General features: G+C 42.5%; 1 protein-coding gene across 2 annotated transcripts in view; it reads left to right on the top strand.

Annotated features, from left to right (window-relative positions):
• LOC137370915 (interleukin-5 receptor subunit alpha-like) overlaps positions 1–22018 on the top strand; it is a 43713-nt gene that overhangs the window by 4121 nt on the left and 17574 nt on the right. Inside the window, exons 3-4 of one of the 2 annotated variants that reach the window (XM_068032781.1) lie at positions 9275–9409; positions 21443–21563. In XM_068032781.1, coding sequence (XP_067888882.1) covers positions 9325–9409; positions 21443–21563 — 206 coding nt within the window. In that variant the 5' untranslated portion in view covers positions 9275–9324. The remainder of the gene's footprint in view (positions 1–9274; positions 9410–21442; positions 21564–22018) is intronic. The other variant, XM_068032782.1, reaches the window with a different exon arrangement.

Raw genomic sequence — 22018 nt, 5'->3', positions numbered from 1 at the left:
ATGCATTCACTCATGTGCACACACACACGCACACACAAGGAGACAGATAGAGAGATGAAAAGAGGTAAGTGGTTTTCAGGTGAGGTAGCGTTTCAGGGTTCACAGTAAACCTGTTGAATTCTCCTGGAAATCAAATTCTCTTTGGTTGCAGGCCTGAGATATTTGTAGATTTCTCTGTGGGTTAAAAGTTCAGTTTGAAGACAGGGGATGCCTTCCAATTCATTGCAGCACAAGTTAAAAATGTAGAATTCACAGTAGGACACCTTCCCTTCTGGCTTGCTGAATTTTCTCCCAGCTCTTAGCTGGACAAGATTTTGGTGATGCTTCTTTCCAGGTCTCTCTCTCTGCCACGAGGGCTGCCTTCTTAAGTTAAAAGGTTTGGCACATCAGATTCTGGTAGGAGACGCTTTGGTCCCTCCCCCATGGTGATCACACAATGGCTCAGGATGAGAATAGTCCAGTTATGATGTTTCCATTTCATACCTTCTTTGTTTCAGTAGCACCCATTCAATTCAGGAATGTTTCAGGATGGGTATAATTGACAACTGTCAACCTGGTTTGGCATCCTTTGTTCTAAACAGACAGTATGGCAATTCTTGAATACACATCTTTTGCAGCATTGTCCATTTTTTAAAATGGTAAAGTCAATTTTTATAACTCTTCAGTTTGAGACTGTATTTTTTCATCATCACACTTCTCGTAAGCGTGACACATCTCCCAAAAGAGAAATAAAAATTCCTCTGATTTCATTATTTTTTTTTTAGAATTAACAAGATATAAGGTAACAGCACTGCACACATTCATTCACACCTCAATCTTACAACTGCAACAGATGGCATTGCCTGTAACAGCCAGTTCTTGTTCAAGTTTGAAGTTTTTTCATCATGCTTCCTTTGGATGAGGTACCATTAAAAAATTGCATTCCTTTTCAGTGTGTGTTGTCTAATGGGGTTGGAGTTTCTCTAGCATCAGTTTGTAGTACTTTGTGGACATTAATCTCAATAAGTATGTGGTTGTTGCTGAAGTTTGTAATATGCAAATGTCCATTACTGCATTGTTCTTGGCTGGTGGCACGTTTTACTGTCTGTACAAGCTTTAACCCCTTACCTGTTGCTTCCACAACACCTGGCTTTAACAATTCAGGTTCTGGCACATTGATAATTCTTATCTCTAAGGTGATAGTGGGTGATAAATTGTTTTTCAGCCCCGTTGAGGCATTTGGGATTTCCTTCTGCCCCTCGTTATCACTGAGTTCTGAATCAAAATTGTTGGGTTTGATTAGCTTTGGATTTGGAAACTGATTGCTTGATTCTTCAGTGGGTAGATCCACACTGACCTCATTTGTAGTTTTCTTGTGATTTTCACAAGTGCTGTTTACCTGCGGGCATTTCCCTTCCCTTTTCCGTTCACTTCAGGGATGTGTTTACCCTAATCTGCCCCATGTCATCTAGGACACTACTGGTCGCAGGTGGTTGTCCAGCTTCCAGTGTACTGCCCTGTGGCATTTCAACTAGGTGAGGCATCTCCTTCACTCTTGGCTTGCCTCTTTAGGAACTTTCCTTGTCCTTATTTAAATCTTTAAAGAAGCTTTCAGCTAACCATATCTCTGGTGCTTTTCCTTCAACCTTTGCTGCTTTTATCTTAGCTCTTTTAAATTCTTCTGGCTCTATCATGGCCTTTTAAAATTCTATTGGCTTTCCTTTAGCCTCTTTAATCATTACTGGCCCTATTGCCCCCTGTGTTATTTTTAGGACTTTCTCAGCCCTGTGCAGAGTTTTGTTTATTCCCCTCAGTTTCTGCAATCTCCGTGGACTGTCCTGGACCCTTTGGGTACAATACTGTGCTTCCTGCCAAACCATTGCCCAACAATAGGTCAACCCCCTGCATTGGTAAGCTCGGAATGATCCCGACCATCACTACCCCGGTGACCACTCTATAGGTAAACTTTAACTAAGGGAACCTTCAAGCATTGCCAGTAAGCCCTCTTACCAATAATGTGGCATTTGTTCTGCTTTTGGGTGGCATTTCTATGAACTTGGCTGCCAGTAGGGTTTGAAAATAACCAGTATCCCTGAGGATGGTGATCTCTTTGTCTCGTGCATGGGTTACAAAAGGAGTCATCTTTCCTTTTTGTAAACAGTTCTGATATGTGTTCTGTTCTTGGATTATATCAGAACACATGCTTACCACTTTCATAGCCACATTGCCTCCTGTTGGTTTTTTGGAATACCAACAATTTACCTGGACAGGCCCAGATTTTCCACACTGGAAACACATCAGGCAGATCCTGACTAGTTCATCACCTGGGTTCCTTCTTTTAAAAGTTGGAGATTGGTCTGGGTTTCCTTCCTTACTTTCCTTTTCTCTCGAGCCAAATTCTGCTTCATCTGCATCCTTGCTATGGCTTCCTAGCCTGTAAGAGTTACTGGACCCAAATTTATTCTGAGTTAGGGACTTGTATACTAACTCATAATCATCGGCCATCTTTGCTGCTTCTCTTACTCTTGTAATTCTTTGTTCTTCAATGGGGGTTCTTATATTTTAACTGGGATGCTATTTGAAAATTCTTCCAGCAACATCACTTCTCTCAAATTTTCATATGAGGCTTAAGAGATCGTATCCAGCGATTGAAAGCCATATGTTTAATTCTTTCGAATTCAATGTATATCTGTACAGGTCTTTTCCTGGTGTGTCTGAATTTCTGTCTATATCCTTCAGGGCCTGACTCATATGTATTTAGAATTTCAATTTTAGTTTGTTCATAGTCAGAAGAATGCCCTTCTGTTAACAAGGAAAAAGCTTCACAAGCCCTACCCACGAACTTGTCTTGTAAGAGGAAAGTCCAAAATTCTTTTGGCCATTTTAATTTGGTAACTGGTTTCTCAAATGAGATAAAATATGACTCAACCTCCTCCTCATTAAATTTTGGCACTAACCGTGAGTGTCTCAGTTCATCAAAGTTTGCTCTGAATTGGGGATAAACTTTGAGTGGCTGATTGCATGCTCACCTTGTGCTTGTAGCCTTTCTAACTCAAACTGTTTCACCTCTCTTTTCTCTTTTTCCTTCTGAAACTGCATATCCTCTATTTTGAACTGCAACTGCATTGCCTCTCTTTTCAACTGAATTTTAGCTAGGGCTATCCTCTCAGTGTCAGATTCCATGCTTTCTATTTCTGCTTCAGGGGTATGTGTAAAATGATTAGCTGGACTCTTCACCAGTTCAGGTTTCTTTGCTTTTTCTTTGAATGTGATTCCCATCTCCGTAGCTAAGCCTTTTAAATATTCAATACTTAATTTATTTAACTTATCATGGGATATGTCTCCCTGCTCTATAAACTCCTTAGCATTAAATGCAGCCATCTCCTTTGTTTCCAGTACCATACAGAAAAACAAAAGAATACAAGAAAATCTTGTTGTTTACTTTTCCAAAATTTTAGAGGTCAGTTTTCCTCCTGTTTTCCAAATCTCTCATTTGGCTGGCAGTTCTGATCCTGGCTTTGAGCCCCCAATTTGTTACGGCCATGTGATTAGGGGTCTGGTTCCCACTGTTAAACTCCCACCTGACTGCAACAAGTGTTTTTTGTTATTCGGGTTTCACTCAGACAGCAACAGGTTTCCTTGTAGGGTGAAAACAGAAGCTTAATTATTTATTGTGCAATATGCCGTATCCCAAAATTGTCACTACTGCATCCACTCATGCATTCACTTGCGCGCACAAACACGCGCATGCAGACACACACACAAGAAAAGACAGATAGAGAGGAAAAGGGGTAAATGGTTTTCAGATGAGGTAGGGTTTAGGGGTTCACAGTAAACCTTCTCTCAGAAGTCAAATTCTCATTGGTTGCAGGCCTGAAGTGCTTGTAGATTTCTCTGTGGGTTGAAAGTTCAGTTTGAAGACAGAGGATCACTTCCAATTCACTGCTGTACAAGTTGAAAATGTAGAATTTACAGCACAGTGCCTTCTGTTCTGGCTTGCTGAATTTTCTCCCAGCTCTTAGCTGGACAAGATTTTGGTGATGCTTCTACCCAGGTCTCTCTCTCTCTTTCTGCCTCGAGGGCTGACTTTTTAAGGTAAAAAGTTTGTCACATCAGATTCTGGTAGGAGACACTTTGGTCCCTCTATTGGGTGATCACACAATAGCCCAGGATGAGAATAATCCTGTTATGATACTTTTGCCTCATACCTTCTTTGTTTCAGTAGAACCCATTCAATTCAGGAATGTTCCAGGATGGGTGTACTTGACACCTCTCAACCTGGTTAGGCATCCTTTGTTCTAAACAGACAGTGTGGCAATGTTCGGATACACATGTGGCCATCTTTTGCAGCATTGTCCATTTTTAAAAATGTAAAGTTAGTTTTTAATCGCTCTTTAGTTTCAGTCTGTATTTTTTTCATCATCGCACTTCAAGTAAGTGTGGCAATGTTATAGGAAAAGATACTGGTTTTCTATAAAACAGAGTCTCATCAGAATGCAATCTCCTCAACACCAGTGATATTTCCAAGAATATCAACGTTTGACTTATTTCAGGGTCACCATAAACCAATAGCATCTGTTTGATAATCATACTGAAACCAAAGGTTTTTTTAACACAATGGAACATTATTCTTGGTACTGTCAGGCAGTGATTCTTCTGTCCGCCTTAACTTAATGTGTGCATCCTTGCATATTTAATAATTTTAGACAATTTATTTTTCTGATTTTACGTAACAGAGAGTGTGTGAGCAAGTGTCACCAATCCTGGCTGAATGTTCTTTCATTCACAAGAGAGATTTGGATAGAGTAACTAGAGAGAAACTGTTTCCAATGGCAGGAGGGTCAATAACTAAAGGACATTGATTTAAAATAATGGGCAAAATTATCCCCAGAGAAGAGACAAGGATTTTTTGTTTTTTACGCAGCGATTTGTTATGATCTGGAATGCGTTCCCCTGAAAGGCTTGTGGAAGAAGATTCAATAGTAATTTACAAAAGGGAATTGGATAAATACTTGAAAAAGAAATATTTGCAGGGCTATGGGGAAAAAGCAAAGGAGTCACCGCAAGCATGATGGGACAAATGGGCTCTTTTCGTGCTGTATGATTCTATGATTTTAACTCGTCTATGCAAGTTATACTATCATTGTTGCATTGATAGAAGATGGTTTGAGATGCTGACAGATACAAAAGCAGCAGAGGAATTCAGGTGTCACATCGCGCCCTGTCACACTGGATGCAAGTGTTATGAGCAGGTGGCAGTCTGATGCCAGGCATTTTAACAGTGACAGACCCTGATCTGACCCAAGAATACAATGGTGTACGACACCCTCTCGCACCACTTGTGCTTTTGATACCATAGTGCTCCTGGGCACTTAAGAAAGTAAACAATGTTTTTTTTAATGTTTTGAGAAAACAGGTGTACTATCCATGCTCTTAAAACTTTAGCAATTTACTACGTGGGTTCCGTGCCCTGGTGTGAGGTAGTCCAGTATAGCATCATAACAGTGATTAATCTTCACAACAACCATGGTATTATAACAGTTCCAAAGTCAAATTTTAAAAGTTTCCAGAAAGGCCATTGGACTTCTTTAGAAATTTTTCAACTCAATTTTTTCATTTTTAGGATATGAGTAGAGAGATGGAAGTCTTGTTGACATGCTCCTAACATGAAAATTTAATGATCCAATAAGTGGGAATCTGTATTCAACCCCATAAGAACAAAATAACCAGCCTCTTAATGGGTGAATTTGCAAATGGCTTTTACTTTAATTTCTCCCACATTGAAACAGAGGTTTGCAATGGCATCATCACATCTCGAAAAATTATATTGCCTAGTAAAACCTGGTTTAAAACAGAAACATCTCACATCACAAATAGTTTTTTTCTGTAACTGGTATATAGTTGAGCCTTTTTCATTGTCAAAGCTCTGCTGTTCCTCAATTGTATTAAGAGATATGGAACCAAGGAGGGTAAATGGAATTAAGAAACAGGTAAGCTATGATCTAATTGAATGATAGAACAGTCGAGGGGCTTAATGTCTACTCCGATTCCGATGTTCCTATGTATATGCTGGAAGGATACATATCCACAGTGGCTCTCCTGAATGCCTTTTTTTATACTTTCATGGGATGTGGGTGTCTCTGGCTAGGCCATCATTTGTTGCCCATCCCTAATTGCCCTTGAGAATGTGGTGGTGAGCTGCCTTCTTGAGCTGCTGCACTCCATCTGGTGTAGGTACACGCACAGCATTGTTAGGAAGGGAGTTTCAGATTTTTGACCCAGTGACAGTGAAGGAATGGTGATATAGTTCCGTCAGGATGGTGTGTGGATTGGAGGGGAACTTTCAGGTTGTGATGTTCCCATGCATCTGCTGCTCTTGTTCTACTAGGTGGTAGAGGTTGCAGGTTTGGAAGGTGCTGTTGAAAGAGGCTTGGTGAGTTGCAGCAGTGCATCTTGTATATGGTAAACACTGCTGCCACTGCATCGGTGGTGGGGGGAGTGAATGTTGAAGGTTGTAAGTGGAGTGCCACTCAAGCGGGCTACTTTGTCATGGATGGTGTCAAGCTTCTTGAGTGTTGTTGGAGCCAAACTCATCCGGGCAATTGGAGAGTATTCCATCACATTCCTGACTTGTGCCTTGTAGATGGTGGACAGGCTTTGGGGAGTCAGGAGGTGAGTTACTCGTCGCAAAATTCCCAGCCTCTGATCTGCTTTTCAGGTCAATGGTAACCTGGATTAAAATATTCAAATTAGCAGAATGCATACATTTAAATAAAATTGACTCCAATCTTACCATCAGGCCACGACAAGAGAGAATCTAACCATAAATAAAAACAGAAAGTGCTGGAAGTTCAGCAGGTCTGGCAGCATCTGTGGCAAGATGAAAGGTCACAGACCTGAATCGTTAACTCTGCTTCTCGTTCCACAGATACTGCCAGACCTGCTGAGTATTTTCAGCACTTTCTGTTTTTATTTCAGATTTCCAGCATCCATAGTATTTTGCTTTTGTTAGAGAATCTAACCATCTCCCCTTGACATTCAATGGCATTACCATCGCTGAATCCCCCACTATCAACATCCTGAGGGTTACCATTGACCAGAAACTACAAGAGCAGGTCAGATGTGGGAATTTTGTTGGAAATAGTCATTGCCTGCCACTTGTGTGGTATAAAAGTTACTTGCCACAGCTGCTCATAATACCTAAGCAGAATCTCTTTCCTAGTCCTATCTTTGTTGTTGGAACCTACAAGGACCACGACAACTGGATCCTCCCCCTCCCACAGCAAGTTTCTCTCCAGCCTCGAGGAGATGTCCCGAACCTCGGCACCCGGCAGGCAAAACAGTATTCTGGAGTCTCGCTCTTGGCTGCAGACCTGTGTCTATCCCCCTGACTGTACTGTCCTCTACATTTCTATCTATTCCCCCCACTTGAATGGCTTCCTGTACCACGGTGCCATGGTCAGTTCGTGATCGATTCTGATGGTCTGTCCAGTTTTATTCTTGCTGTACCTTCAGTGGAAGACTTATGGAAATCCCAGGAAAATGGCACGAACACCACCTGTGCTATTTTTGTGGGGTTTCCCAGGCCGTTTACTGCAGATAATCAGGAGAACCCCGGGGGAAATTCACTGCTGTGATTTTATATATTCATCGGAATACAAGGTGCGACTTGATAATCAGCATAATGGTTTCAAGTTGGTTTCAATCAACGCAGCTCAGTATTGCCATAGTAACAGGGAAGTCAGTATAAGAATTAGGTTGTACATGGCAACATAATAATGTACAGGATTATCTGGAGAGTCCAATTATATACAAAATATCGTATCCCACAATATCTCTCATATAACTGCTCTATCAATTTTTTCTCCAGGTTCTTTTAAGACTCTTTCTTTAATTTGCTGATGCAGTCATCAATCCTGCACCTTCACCACCCTCTGCATAAAGTTGTTAAATCTAAAGTTTGTAGATTTATAATTAAGTTAAAAAAAATAGTGACATTTATCTTGTTTGTAACCTTTAGGATCTTGACCAGAATTGTACTCCAGCTGTCCAGTTGGGGCCAGACCAGCACTTTGTACAAGCTCAAAATCACTTGCTGTGATTTATGCAGCCCAAGGTCCCTGTCACAGATTGCAGTAGACATTCGCTTGTGTTCTATGTCAGTGGTTACTCCCATGACTGAATTTTTTATCTCTACATTCCTGAATCTAGTTAATTCATGTAATTACCTGGGAATGCATTTTTAAAAATTATTCATCCTGGGGATCTGGTGTTGCTGGCAAAGCCAGTATTTATTGTCCATCCCTAGTTGCCCTTGAGAAGGTGATGGTGAGCCTTCTAACTTGAACCACTGCAGTCTGTGTGTTGAAGGTACTCCCACTAAGCTGCTCGATAAGGAGTTCAGGATTTTGATCCAGTGGCAGTAAAAGAACCATGATATATGTCCAAGTTGGGATTGTATGTGACTTGGAGGGAGTCCTGGAGGTGATGCACTTGCTGCCATTGTCCTTCTAAGCATTGGAGGTCACAGGTTTGGGAAATGCTGTTGAAGATGCCTTGATGAGTTGCAGCAGTATATTATGTGGATAGTACACACCACTGCCATGGTATGCCAATGGAGGAAATTGTGGTGGACGACCTGCCAGTCAATTGAACTGCTTCGTTATGTATGGTGTCGAGCAATCTTGAGTGTTGATGCAGCTGCACCCATCCAGGTCTTGGATCACACACTTGATTGTGCCCTGAAGGTGATGTGGGGGAGTGGGGGTGGGGGGGGGGGGGGTTTGGGGAATCAATGGGTGAGACTATTGCCACAGAATGCACAGCTTCTGACCTGCTCTAAAATCATGACATTTATGCAGCTGGTCCAGTTGAGTTTCTGGACCAGATTGTAACAGACTTTCTCTGGATATTGGCAACTGAAATATCACACGTGCCACCAGAAGACACTGAAAGAGAGAGGGTGTGTGTGTGTGTGTGTGTGTATGTGTGTGTGTAAGAGAGAGCGCAAGAGAGAGATCCTTTTCTCAGTCCGCTGCTTCAATGTCTGTGAGATATGAAGTTTGGCTAACCAAGTTGCTGCTACCCTTTCCAGTGTGAGCATGACATTACGGGTGGGTCACCTATTAAAGAAACTACCTTACTTTCCTTTTGATGGTCTTGGGCATAGAGCCAGACTAAATGGAAATAAAACATTTGGAATTTAACATATTAAACATTTCAAAAGTTAAGCAAGAGAGTAGAAATAAGAAATTCATCACAAACTATTTTAATAAATATATGCACTCTTACTTAGGTTGTGCTGGGACTGCAAGTGGTTATATTTGTCTTCCATCACCCAGCATCATGTTGCTTGTTCCATCTATCCTTACAATGGCCATTGTTTGGACAATTACTGTAAATGAAGCTGCTCTCGCTTCCGATGACATGAGTAAGTAATTTCAACATTCTAATGTTAGAATAATCTGAGATAAACAACTGTAAATCAATTTTAAATCTTTAATCTTACACAAAAAAATCTCCTCAGCACTCCACTCATAGTCTGTGTGGGTGTCCAAGGGCTGGATTTTGTTCGCAGCCTGACGTCAGGTTGCATGGCAGGGGTAGCGGGGTGGGGAGGAGCCGGAGAAATGGAGTGACAGCGGCTGCCACAAAGCTCGATGCCAGGATTGCTGGCCTGATCTTTCCAGTAGCTGCGAGGCTCCATTGCTCTGCGATGGGACTCTACTTTGCACATGTAAAATACCTCTCTGTATAAATTTAAATTTAATTCCCCATGAACTTACCTCCAGTTCCTAATCTTCAGTAGGTTGTGCGGCCTCACGCGCCTTCACTTTCCTGTCCAGGAAGGTGTCAATTCCGCATTATTTAGTATATGGGGGGAAGGGGTTAACTCTGCATTATTTAGTATATGGGGGGAAGGGGTTAACTCTGCATTATTTAGTATATGTGGGAAGGGGTCAACTCTGCATTATTTAGTGACCATTGGAAGTGCTGCCAGCTAAATTAAACTGATAGCTGATGTGTGAGGATGTTAGTAAGGCAACTCTACTGCATAATTAAAAGGAGTGTAGCAGGCTGGCTAAGTGGTTGACTCTTAATTCCTCTGAAGTGGTCTGGCAAACCATACAGTTGTAATAAGAGTCACTCAAGGGGAATCAGGTGTGTGATCTGGGTTTGATTCTATTAGTCTGCCCATTGATCTGTGTTCACTGTATTTGATTGCTTAAGCCTATGGGTGGAGCTTAAGAGTTAAAACAGAAACTAAAAGACAGAACTAGAATCTTCTATAGAAAACACACTGACTGCTCTGAGAAGACATTGCACTGAGATCTTGTAAGAACTGATATATTTTAAAGTGCTGTAAATAAACCAGTTGGTGACATAATACAAGTGTGATATCATAGAGACTGCACATCTAGTCACTGCCTTGAAAAATTCAATCAAGTTAGTTAGACAAGATCTCCCCCTGACAAAGCTATGCTGACTATCCCTGCCCCTCCAAGTGGAGATTAATCCTATCCCTCAGAATTTTTTCCAATAGTTTCCCTAACACTGATGTTAGACTCACTGGCCTGTAATTACCTGATTTATCCCTGCTACCCTTCTTGAATAATGGTACCACATTCACTGTCCTGCAGTCCTCTGGTACCTTTCCTGTGGCTTAGAGGATTTGAAAATGTGTGTCAGAGCCCTTGTTATTTCCTCCCTTGCCTTGGATACATCTCATTTGAGCCTGGGGATTTATCCACTTTTAAGCCCACTAAAACAGCTAATAATTCCTCCCTTTCAATGCTAATATGTTCAACTATATCACAGTCTCCCTCCCTGATCTCTACACCTACATTATCCTTCTTGATAGTGAACACAGATGAAAAGTAATCATTTAAAACCTCACCTATGTCCTCCACACACACAGCCACACAAAGATTGCCACTTTGGTCCCTAATGGCCCTACTCTTTCCCTGGTTATCCTGTTGCCCTTAATATACTTATAAAATGCCTTGGGATTTTCCTTTATTTTGCCCGCCAGTGTTTTGTCATGTCTCCTCTTTGCTCTCCGAATTACTTTTTTAAGTACCCCCCCCCCCCCTACACTTTCTATACTCCTCGAGTGCCTTCGCTGTTTTCAGCGCTGTGAATCTGTCATCAGCCTCCTTTTTCCTTATCCAATCCTCTATATCCCTTGACATCCAGGGTTCCCTGGAATTGTTAGTCCTACCCTTCACCTTAACGGGAACATTGCTCTGCGATAAATCAGATATACATAATATATCCAGCAACCCGGCATAAACATAACAGGGAAGGCCAGCCATGACCTTGTCAGGCAGTTAGAGATAGGAAATAAATATTGTCTTTATTTTGTAACCTTTTTATAAGTTTGATTATTTTATCTTTTGCATTTTGTAACATTTATTTTTCTACATTTCATAACGTAGTTGTGCTATCAGATAACTTTGCATGTTACATACAGCCTTTTAAATGTGCAAAGTGAATCAATTTCTATATGGAAAAAGTGAATGCAACTGTAATATAAAGATCAGATATGTAAAAAAGAAAAATATAAACATTGTTGAGTGCTACTGCAAAAGGCTGCATAAAGAGTGACATCACTGGGCTACAGAAAAAAGGACTTTCATGACTATTGGACATCTCAAAGCGCTTTACAGCCAATGAAGTTCTTTTGAGGTGTAGTCGCTCATGTAATGTAGGAAACACAGCAGCCAATTTGCACACAGCAAGATCCCACAAAAAGTAATGTGTTAACAACCAGATAATCTGTTTTTTGGGATATTGATTGAGGGATAAATATTGGCCAAGGCACCTGGCATAACTCCCAAGCTCTTCGAAATAGTGCCATGGGATCTTTCACATCCATCTTAGAGGGGAGACAGGGCCTCAGTTAAACATCTCATCTGAAAGATGGCACCTCTGACAGTGTAGCACTCCCTTAGTACTGTACTGGAGTGTCAGTCTAGATTATTGTGCTCAAGTCCTGCCTCTGATTTAGAGCTGAGAGTGCTACCAACTGAGCCACAGCTGACACTCAAATAGACTGAGCACTGCATCTATGCTACTTACGGACTGAACACTATATCACTAGGCCACTGACAGAGTGACAGTTCATCACTAAGCTACTTATTACTGACCACTGCATCAATAAACTACCAATCGACTGGCTACAGCTCACCACTAAGTTACTGATAGAGTGACCATTACATCACAAGGCTACCTATAGATTGACCACTGCATCATTAGTCTGTTTATAGCCTAAGCACAGTAGGATTTTTATAGATTGTGCCCTGGGTGAAATCAGGTTGTACAGTACAGAATGAGTATAAAAACAAGACTTTCTAGCTTAGTTGTGCAGTTTTGCATAATGATTCATACTGATTATGAAATCAGGGGAAGGCTGATAAGATCAGCAACTAACACAAAGGGAAATATTGTTTTTCTCTCTTTTGTAGGTAAAACCGTGTTAAAATAATATTCAGAATGTAATTATGGAAATAATGGGCAGATAATAGGTTATCATAATTATTTATTTTGACATTATTTTTAATAAAACCAAGTAAATTTACATTGGCCCATATTAGTGGAGCTCTTGCGATGTTATACAAAGGTCAGGCAAGTTTTAGACAACTCACTCATCCTGCTGTTGTTGCTCACTGGCTTCCTTCAGTTGGTGTACAGCAATTAAGCAGTTTGATTCTATCCATTCTTTCTCCATAGTCGTGCATGTTTTTTCTCCTTCCAGTATTTATCCAAATCCCTTTGAAAGCTACATTTTAAACTGAATCAACCATCCTATCTAGAATTCCAAATTCTAACCACTAGTTGCAGAAAAACAGATTTTCCTCATGCTGTCTCTGGTTCTTTTGCCAGTCACCTTAAATCTGTCCCCTCTTGTCATTGAGACTTCGGTCATTGGAAACAGTTTACCCTTATTTCCTCCATTTAAAGCCTTCATGATTTAAATACCTCTATCAAATCTCCTCTTAGCCTTCTCTGCACTAAGGAGAACAACCCCAACTTCTTCAGTCTATCCATGAAACTGCAATCCCTCATTCCTGGAGCCGTTCTAGTAAATCTCTTGTTTACCCTCTCTAAAACCTTCATGTCCTTCCTAAAGAGTGGTACCAAGAATTGGATACAATACTCCAGCAGAGACTAAACTAGAGTTTTATGCATAGCTCTATGCTTCTATTTATAAAACTAGGATCCCATATGCCTTAATAAAAACAAGAAATGCTGGAACCACTCAGCAGGTCTGGCAGCATCTGTGAAAAGAGAAGCAGAGTTAACGTTTCGGGTCAGTGACCCTTCCTCGGAACTGACAAATATTAGAAAAGTCACAGGTTTAAAGCAAGTGAGGTGGGGGTGGGGCAAGAGATAACAAAGGAGGTGTAGATTGGACCAGGCCACATAGCTGACCAAAAGGTCATGGAGCAAAGGCAAACAATATGTTAATGGTGTGTTGAAAGACAAAGCATTAGTACAGATTAGGTGTTAATGCACTGAATATTGAACAGCAGCAAGTGCAAACCTGAAAAAAAAACAGTGGGTAAGTAAACTGAACAAACTAAGATGAAATGAAATAAATGCAAAAAAAAATTGAAAAAAATGTAAAAAAGAATGTAAAAAAGAAAGAAAAAATAACTAAAAATGGAAGTAAAGTGGGGGGCTGTCATGCTCTGAAATTATTGAACTCAATGTTCAGTCCGACAGGCTGTAGTGTGCCTAATCGGTAGATGAGATGCTGTTCCTCGAGCTTACGTTGATGTTCACTGGACCACTTACTGAGGAACTGTCCAGTGTACATCAATGAACCTATTCTGTATAGTTTTATAATGTCATTTTCAGTGATTTTTAAATCAGGTTACACACAAGTGGAGGACTGGACACCCTTTTTCAAAATGCTTATTTTATGGTAATAAACTGCACTAGATCCATTTGTTTGTTGGTGTCATCTTTTTCCCAGAAGCTTGACTGCTATGGATCTCCACCTCTGTCTGTCCTGTGCTGTCTTTACACATTCTGCATGGGTCAACTGCATCCAGTCCATTATATCTGTCATCTATTTTCTTCTCTCTCCTACATTTTCTGTCGATCTTTCCTTCCAATAATTGTCTTTGTCCACCTTCTGCTCTAATGATGTGACCAAAGTATTGTATCTTTCTGTCTTTGATATTATGCACTAATTTCCTCTTTTCCCCAGGCATTTCTAGCACTTCTTCATTAGTCTGTCTGTTTGTGTAAGATATGTGGAACATCCTCCGATATGTCCACATCTCGAATGCATTCAGCTTATCAATAGTGTCTTTCTTTGTTGTTCATGTCTCTGAGGAATATAACATAGATGACAAAATGTTACAACTCAGCATTCTTTTCCTAAAATCCAGGGTCAGTTTCTTTGATGTTAACAAGTCCTTCATTCTGACAAAGCTGGTCTTGGCTATCTCAATTCTCCTTCAGATCTCATAGTCACATCTCCCATCATCTGTGGTAACCTGCCCAATGTATGTAAACCTTTTAATTTGTTCCGGGACTTGTCCATTTACTTCAGTTTTTACTTCTGGAGTTAGGTCTCTGCTTATCACAATCGCCTTGGTTTCATTCACATTCATTCTTAATCCATATTCCACACTCCTTGTCTTCACTTTGTTCACAATTTCCTGTAGTGCTTCTTCTGACTCTGCAATCAGTGCAGTGTCATCTGCATATCTCAAATTGTTAATGTTCAACCCATCAATATTGCAACCTGGTAGATGTTCTTTGTCTCTGAAGATCAATGTACGGGTTGAACAGTTTTGCGGACATAACACAACCCTGACGCACTGCTCTTTTGATTGGGAAACTGTCTGACCAGCCGTTATCATGTCTCATTGCCGCTGATTGATTCAATATGGATTCTGAATTTCCTTTTATCATTTCTGTCAATTGCTAGTTTGTTTAAGCACTCCATTATTTTCTGATGGTAGACTCTATCAAGTGTCTTCTCACAGTCTATAAAGCATATATAACCAGGTTTTTATACTTCCAGATATCTTTTGATCATTATTCTCAAGTTAAAGATACCTTCTCTTGTTCCTTTCTTTGGTCTGCATCCTGACTGACTGTCATCTATCTCTGCTTCTATAGACTGGTCATTTCTTTCCAAAATGATTATTAAAATCATTTTTATCACATGGCTCATGAGGCTTATTGTCCTGTGCTCAGAACACTCTAGGGCTTTTAGTTTCTTTCGGAGCTTCATGTACACTGCATAAGACCCACATGTATGAATCCTGTTCTGTAAAATTTTGTTGCAGAGGTTTGTCACTAGGTTACCACTCTTAAATACATCAATGGAAAGAAAATGAAAGAATGTCACTCAGGTTGCATTAAGGTGCCAGCTGGCGCTAGTTCAGGGAAGATTTGATGTTTGTGATTATGCTATTTCCCAATTACAGCCACGAACGGAAACCATAGTCCAGTGTACTTTCAGAGACAAAGTCCCAGCCCACTTCCTTACAATCTCCTCAGTCTACAATGGCTCAAACATTTGCCTTCACAGTAAGCTTAGTCACACTTTCCTGGGAAGCCCCAACTACTGTAAGTTCCTCTTTTGACAGCTTTCTGAGATGTTTTACACCCCCATTAAACCACTTCTGCAGCATTCAGCGTCAGTGTCCAGAGTGATACTTGAACTAATATCTTACTTTTTCTCTCTCTCTCATTGGCCCTCCATATCATTAAATAATCTGCTCGCTGCTATACTGCTTTAAGGGTCTTTAGTGCATTTTTCAAGTCATTTCTTCTTCATACACCCGCCCCTAGGCTTTTTTAAGACTGCCTGCGATCAGGTTATCAGATAAGGACCAGAACGTTGTTTGCGCTGAATTTTTCCGACAGTCAAATGCCACCACCAGGGCTGAAAATGGGAGCCAACCCCATGCCAGTGGGTGGCTGGACCCTGGAGTGGCATTTTACCAGCGGCAACCAATTAACAGTCCTCCACTGGGGCTGCCATCCAATTGAAGACGGCGACCCGCCCCTCTGTGCTACCAGCCCAATCAGAGGGCGAGCAACTCGGCAGCCTCAGCAGCATCACCGTTAGTGTTGCCACTGCTGAGGCTGCAGGACAGGGAAGAGGGTGCCTCCACACCAAGGCTCCTTCAAAAACCACATATATTTCTTTTCAGCAAGCTGGGGCTAGGCAGGCAGGCCCCGGTGATCCGGGTGCAGGGTATACTCCAGTAGCAGGAGAGGGGTGGGGTGACAGAGTTAAAATCGGGCCCAAAGATTGAGTTTCAACCTGATACACCAACACCAGAACCTTAGCCTCGGTGGGGGGTGGGGGTGGCTACTGGGAGGCAAGGAAGCAGCCATTAAGGAGGGCCCTTCCTGGGAACTTGATGGCGGTCTCTCCATACAGCGGCGAGCCATCCTTGCGCAAGTAGAATGACGGTGGGTGCAGGAAGTGGCCCTTAATTGCGTGCTTAAGTGGCTTGATTGGCTGCTCAGCAGGCAACCGCGCTGCTGAGGTTCCTGCCACTGGTAATATGCTATGGTGGCGAGAAGATGTCAGGCTCGCCTCCTGACCCCTTCCCCTGATAGATTATCAGCTCTTCTGGCTCCCAGTCCATCTCCAAAGGGCTGGTAAAATCCAGCCTATTATTTCCAAAGTTACATGCTGAAGGACCTCCCATTCCAAGAGCTTCCAAGAGGCTCAATGAATTATTATGGTGTCAAAGTCACTATGCAAAGAAAAGGAAATTGCTTCATTGCAACAGGGAAATTTAGCCTAAAAAGCACTGAAGTCTGTGCTTTCCCTGACATCAAACTTAAGCGACAGGCTGATATATTCTGCAAAGGGCACCTTGGAATGTATTTGTTTGCAGAAACCTATGAAGTTATTATAATGTATGAATAAAATAAAAGGATTCACCTAGGGGTGCCTCGCAATGAGTTTTAGCAGCATTCCTCAGTAAACTCACAGTGCACTTTCCCAAGGAGGTGTGCAAAGGTCAGTTTGAAACTCACTCTTTGGGCCTGATTTTAACTCCGTCACCCCACCCCTCTCCTAGCAGAAACTGATCCCGAGGGGAGGGTGATGCAGTTAAAATGAAGACCGCAACTTATCTCCTTCGATCCCACCCCCTCTTAAACGACTGCCAGGAACTGACCCCATGGCCTCCTGTTTATGACCGTGAGCCCGCCGATCAGGTTCAGGTTGTGCATCTGGTTGGGTTCAGATCGACACTCAACTGAATGTTACGGTCATAAGCGGCACAGTGGCGCAGTGGTTAGCACCGCAGCCTCACAGCTCCAGGGACCCGGGTTCGATTCCGGGTACTGCCTGTGTGGAGTTTGCAAGTTCTCCCTGTATCTGCGTGGGTTTTCTCCGGGTGCTCCGGTTTCCTCCCACAAGCCAAAAGACTTGCAGGTTGATAGGTAAATTGGCCATTATAAATTGTCACTAGTATAGGTAGGTGGTAGGGAAATGTAGGGACAGGTGGGGATGTTTGGTAGGAATATGGGATTAGTGTAGGATTAGTATAAATGGGTGGTTGATGTTCGGCACAGACTCGGTGGGCCGAAGGGCCTGTTTCAGTGCTGTATCTCTAATCTAATCTAAAGACCCAGCCTTTCATGTCTCCGGACTCTATGTTTATTGCCCGCTTCAGGGGCTGTCACTCTATATATGCGCTCCCACTTTAAATTCAGGGCCTTAGTGAGGGCAACACCTCCATAGGTGACATTCAGAAAAACTGCTCTTTGCAACAGTATGCAGTTCAAATCATTTCATACTATTGTATTATTTTTCTTAGAAGAGTAAACTGCAGGGCAGCTCACCTGCTGAAGTTTCATTGATGTTGCAATACCTGTCAGCAGATCTCCCGTGGTCTGAGAAACTGCAGTGTGGCTTCTGATACCTACCTGCAGTTACATTTGCCAGACAATGATCATCTCCAACAAGAGAGAATCTAACCATCTCCCCTTGACATTCAATGGCATCAACATTGCTGAATGCCCCACCATCAATATCCTGGGGGCTACCATTGACAAGCCATATAAATGCAGAGCCCACAGGAGCTGATCAGAGGCTGGGAATTCTGTGGCGAGTGACTCTTCAAAGCTTGTCACCATTTACAAGACAAAAGTCAAGATACTGGAACTCTGTGCGTGTACCTACACCACAGGGCGGCACAGTGGCGCAGTGGTTAGCACCGCAGCCTCACAGCTCCAGGGACCCGGGTTCGATTCCGGGTACTGCCTGTGTGGAGTTTGCAAGTTCTCCCTGTGTCTGTGTGGGTTTTCTCCGGGTGCTCCGGTTTCCTCCCACAAGCCAAAAGACTTGCAGGTTGATAGGTAAATTGGCCATTATAAATTGTCACTAGTATAGGTAGGTGGTAGGGAAATATAGGGATAGGTGGGGATGTTTGGTAGGAATATGGGATTAGTGTAGGATTAGTATAAATGGGTGGTTGATGTTCGGCACAGACTCGGTGGGCCGAAGGGCCTGTTTCAGTGCTGTATCTCTAATCTAAACATAGACTGCAACCTTCTCAAGGGCAATTAGGGATGGGCACTAAATGCTTTCCTTGCCAGTGATGCCCACATCCCATGAATGAATCAAAAAAAGGTAGAAGTTTGACAGTAGCTTGCTCAGTGCTGAGGCAACAAATTACTTGAACAACATGGGATGAAGACTAAATGATTTCCACTGTAATAAATTATTAGTGCAGGAATTCTCCATATCTTTTTAAACATCTCGATCATGTCACCCCTCAGTCCTACACTCAAGAGAATACCAACTCTTTATAGAATCAATCCTCATAATTTAACTTCCGAAGCCCCAAAGGTTTCTATGACCTGTGAATGATATTGGCAATCTAGTGCCATTGAATAATAAGTTCAGGACAACTTTTGTACTGTGTATTCATGCACTAGAAGCTGACCAGTCACTTCATGAATGATATTCACAGCCACTAAACAGGGACTTGAACCCACGTTGCCAAGATAAAAGCTAACAGCTAGTTCAATGCATTTTCTACGCCTCCAATCTATTACCATCCAGCTTCCCCCATCCTGAATCATTTACCATGACAGGGAAAAGGGAGCTACCTTATAAATAAGTTCTGTTTACCCCTCTCACATGCTCATAGATGGCAGAAGGTAGAAGAACTGGTATTTTACTTTGGAGATCATGGGCTGGATTTTACCGGCCCCCACGATGTCAGGGGTGGTGGTGAGGGCAGCCTGGAAAATAACTTCGGGAGAGGCCTGCTATGGGCCTCGACTCCGGGAAGGCCCCGCCTGATATTACCAGCGGCGGCAAGGCCTTGTGGTGGCACCCTTCCCCGCCATTCGGATCTGGGAACACAATTAAAATATGTTAATGTATTTAAATGAATGAATAAATACTTAACTCATTGCGATGTCCGTCCCATTGCGATATTCTGGCTGGTTGCCAGAACTCCTGCGCCTTTGAATCTCTGTTTGGAGATCCGAGGCGGATCAATGGTTGGAAGGGGGAGCAGGTATATTTTCAGGGTGGTGTAGGGGGGTTGGGGGAGTGGGGAAAACACTTGCAATTGGTAGAAGGGATGGTGGGAAGGGGTTGAAGGTGAAAGATTATAAACTTTGGCGGGGGGAAGGTCGGGATCACAAAGATAGTGTTTTTGGGAGAGAGGGCAATTTATACATTGTTTACTCATTGTGGGTGTGGGAGAGAGGATTGAAAGTTTTATGAAATTTCGCACTTTAATTTCTAAACAACAGTAACTTTAAAAATCCAAATTACACTTAAGGGCTGGAAACCCTTTAAAAATGGTGCCGGCGCTTGTGCAGTGGGCGCTGGACGCTGTTGCGGGGATGGAGTGCCCGCCCCTTCCACGTCATCAAGGGTGTGACGACCAACCTGGCCATGTAAATGAGCCACAGCGCTAAATATCGCAGTGGCTCCTCAGAGCACTTCTTGCACGTACGCCACCGCATTTTTGAAGCTTGCCGAGCTGGAAAAATTCAGCCCCACTGGTGGTGAAATCACAGTATTACTGCTAGCAGTGCCTGAGGAACACAGCTCCTTCAACCTGGTTTGATATTCCTATGATAAGTAGTCAAAAGCTTTGTCACCTCTTATGCATTACATTTCTTACATGACACAATGAACCGACGACGCCAATGTATTTCAGTGTATGTGAAGCACCTTCCAAGAGATGTGATAAAAAGTCTTATTAATGCAACCCCTTTCCTGCATGCATTATGAACATACAACAACAACTTGCACCTTTAATGTCATAAAATGTCCCAAAATAATTTACAGAAATAAGATTTGACACTGAGCTACATAAGGAGATATTTAGGGCAGATGGCCAAAAGCTTGGTTGAAGCTGTAGGTTTTAAGGAGCATCCTAAAGGAAGAGAGAGAGGTAGTGAGGCATAGAGGTTCAGGCAGGGAATTCCAGAGCCTAGGGCCCAGACAGCTGAAGGCATGGCCATCAATGGTGGAATGGTTAAAATCAGGGATGCGCAAGAGGCCAGAATTGGAGGAGTGCCGATATCTCGGAGGGTCGCTGGAAAGATTGACGGGCAGAAAAAAGCTGTCCCACGTTCATGATGGCTGGAGTACCATTACTAGGCACTTCCTGCATCCCTGCACACCCCTCCCCTCCCTCTTCCCCTTCACCTCATCCTCCCATCTCCAGTCCACTCCTCCCGTGTGCCCCTCCTGCCTCCACCCTGTCTGTGGCCATGTAATCTCTTGGAAGAGTCAAAAGAACAAGGAAACCATCCAATGCCAATAAGAGAAAAAAATACTCTGGAAATTTCCTGTCTGACCCTCTCTGGTGATCAAAACCAGTTCCAGAGATTATAAAAATGAAATTTAAAAGCTTACTGGGGGTGAAATTGGACTTTAATGCAAAAAGAAAATCAGGCACAATGTAAAGCGGGCTGCCGATTCATTGTGAGCCCATTTTGCGTGACTGGTGACATCCAATTTCACCCCATTGACATTTTTCTCCACAATATTTTTCTCCCCTCCTTTCAGAGTGCGCCTGTACCAGGCCAAATTGTCTGGCAGAAACATGAGGTGGTAAATTCACCTCCAGGCTGAGAGAATATTGTGAGTTTTCTGCCTGTTATCGAAACTGCCTCTTTTTCCCTTCCATTGGTTTCAGTTCCAGTTGAAAGTCTACCCCACTGTACATAGACATCACACCAACATGTTGAACCTTTGTTTTTTGCCCACCTAAATTGGCATGAAGAAAAATTTGCAGGACCATGGGGAAAATGTGAGGGAGTAGGATTAATTGGATAACTCTTTCAACGAGCCAGCACAGGCACAATGGACTGAATGACCTTCTTTAATTATTGTGAAGTAATGAGGCGCACCTGTTTAAGGCTAATCTGCTAGAAAAACGTTTCTATTCATGTTAAATATGTTTATCACTTTTCAAATATTTCATTGGAACAGGTAATCACATTTCCTCAGTTGCCAATCTCTCATGTTTGTTTTATGACTACTCCCAAATGAACTGTACCTGGGAGATCAAAGAGCAAGCACCACTGGATGCACAATATCTTTTGTCTTATAAGTAAGTGTGAACTTTTATTTATCTACCTACCAATCTATAGGCTCAAATGGCTGTTTGTGCTGTATTGAGGGGTTAAGTGAGGGTTCATTCCAATTCAAAAGCAAACTACTGCAGATGTCGGAAAGCTGAAATAAAAACGGAGAATGCCGGAAGTACTCAGCAGGTTTGGCAGCACCTGTGGAAAGAGAAAGTGAGTTAACGGCAGAATTTTGCCGTAGAGGCAGGGGTGTCGGAAAAATAGGGACAGCCGTGTCAGGACGGCTCCGCGATGCATTCCCGCTACCAGGGAATTTTCCCAGGGTGGGCTAGAATGCGGATTGGCTGCCTGCTCCATGGAGGCGGGCAACCAACTCAAATAATTAAGATCCCATTTAGAAGCGATTTTTCAGGCTCACTGGTGTTTTACTGATGGCAGAGCAGCCCCCTCCTCCCTCCCCCGCTGCGTGGGGAGGCTG

Source organism: Heterodontus francisci, chromosome 6, assembly GCF_036365525.1.
Source record: "Heterodontus francisci isolate sHetFra1 chromosome 6, sHetFra1.hap1, whole genome shotgun sequence".
Lineage (NCBI taxonomy): Eukaryota > Metazoa > Chordata > Chondrichthyes > Heterodontiformes > Heterodontidae > Heterodontus > Heterodontus francisci.
This window is presented reverse-complemented; position numbering and strand designations above follow the sequence as displayed.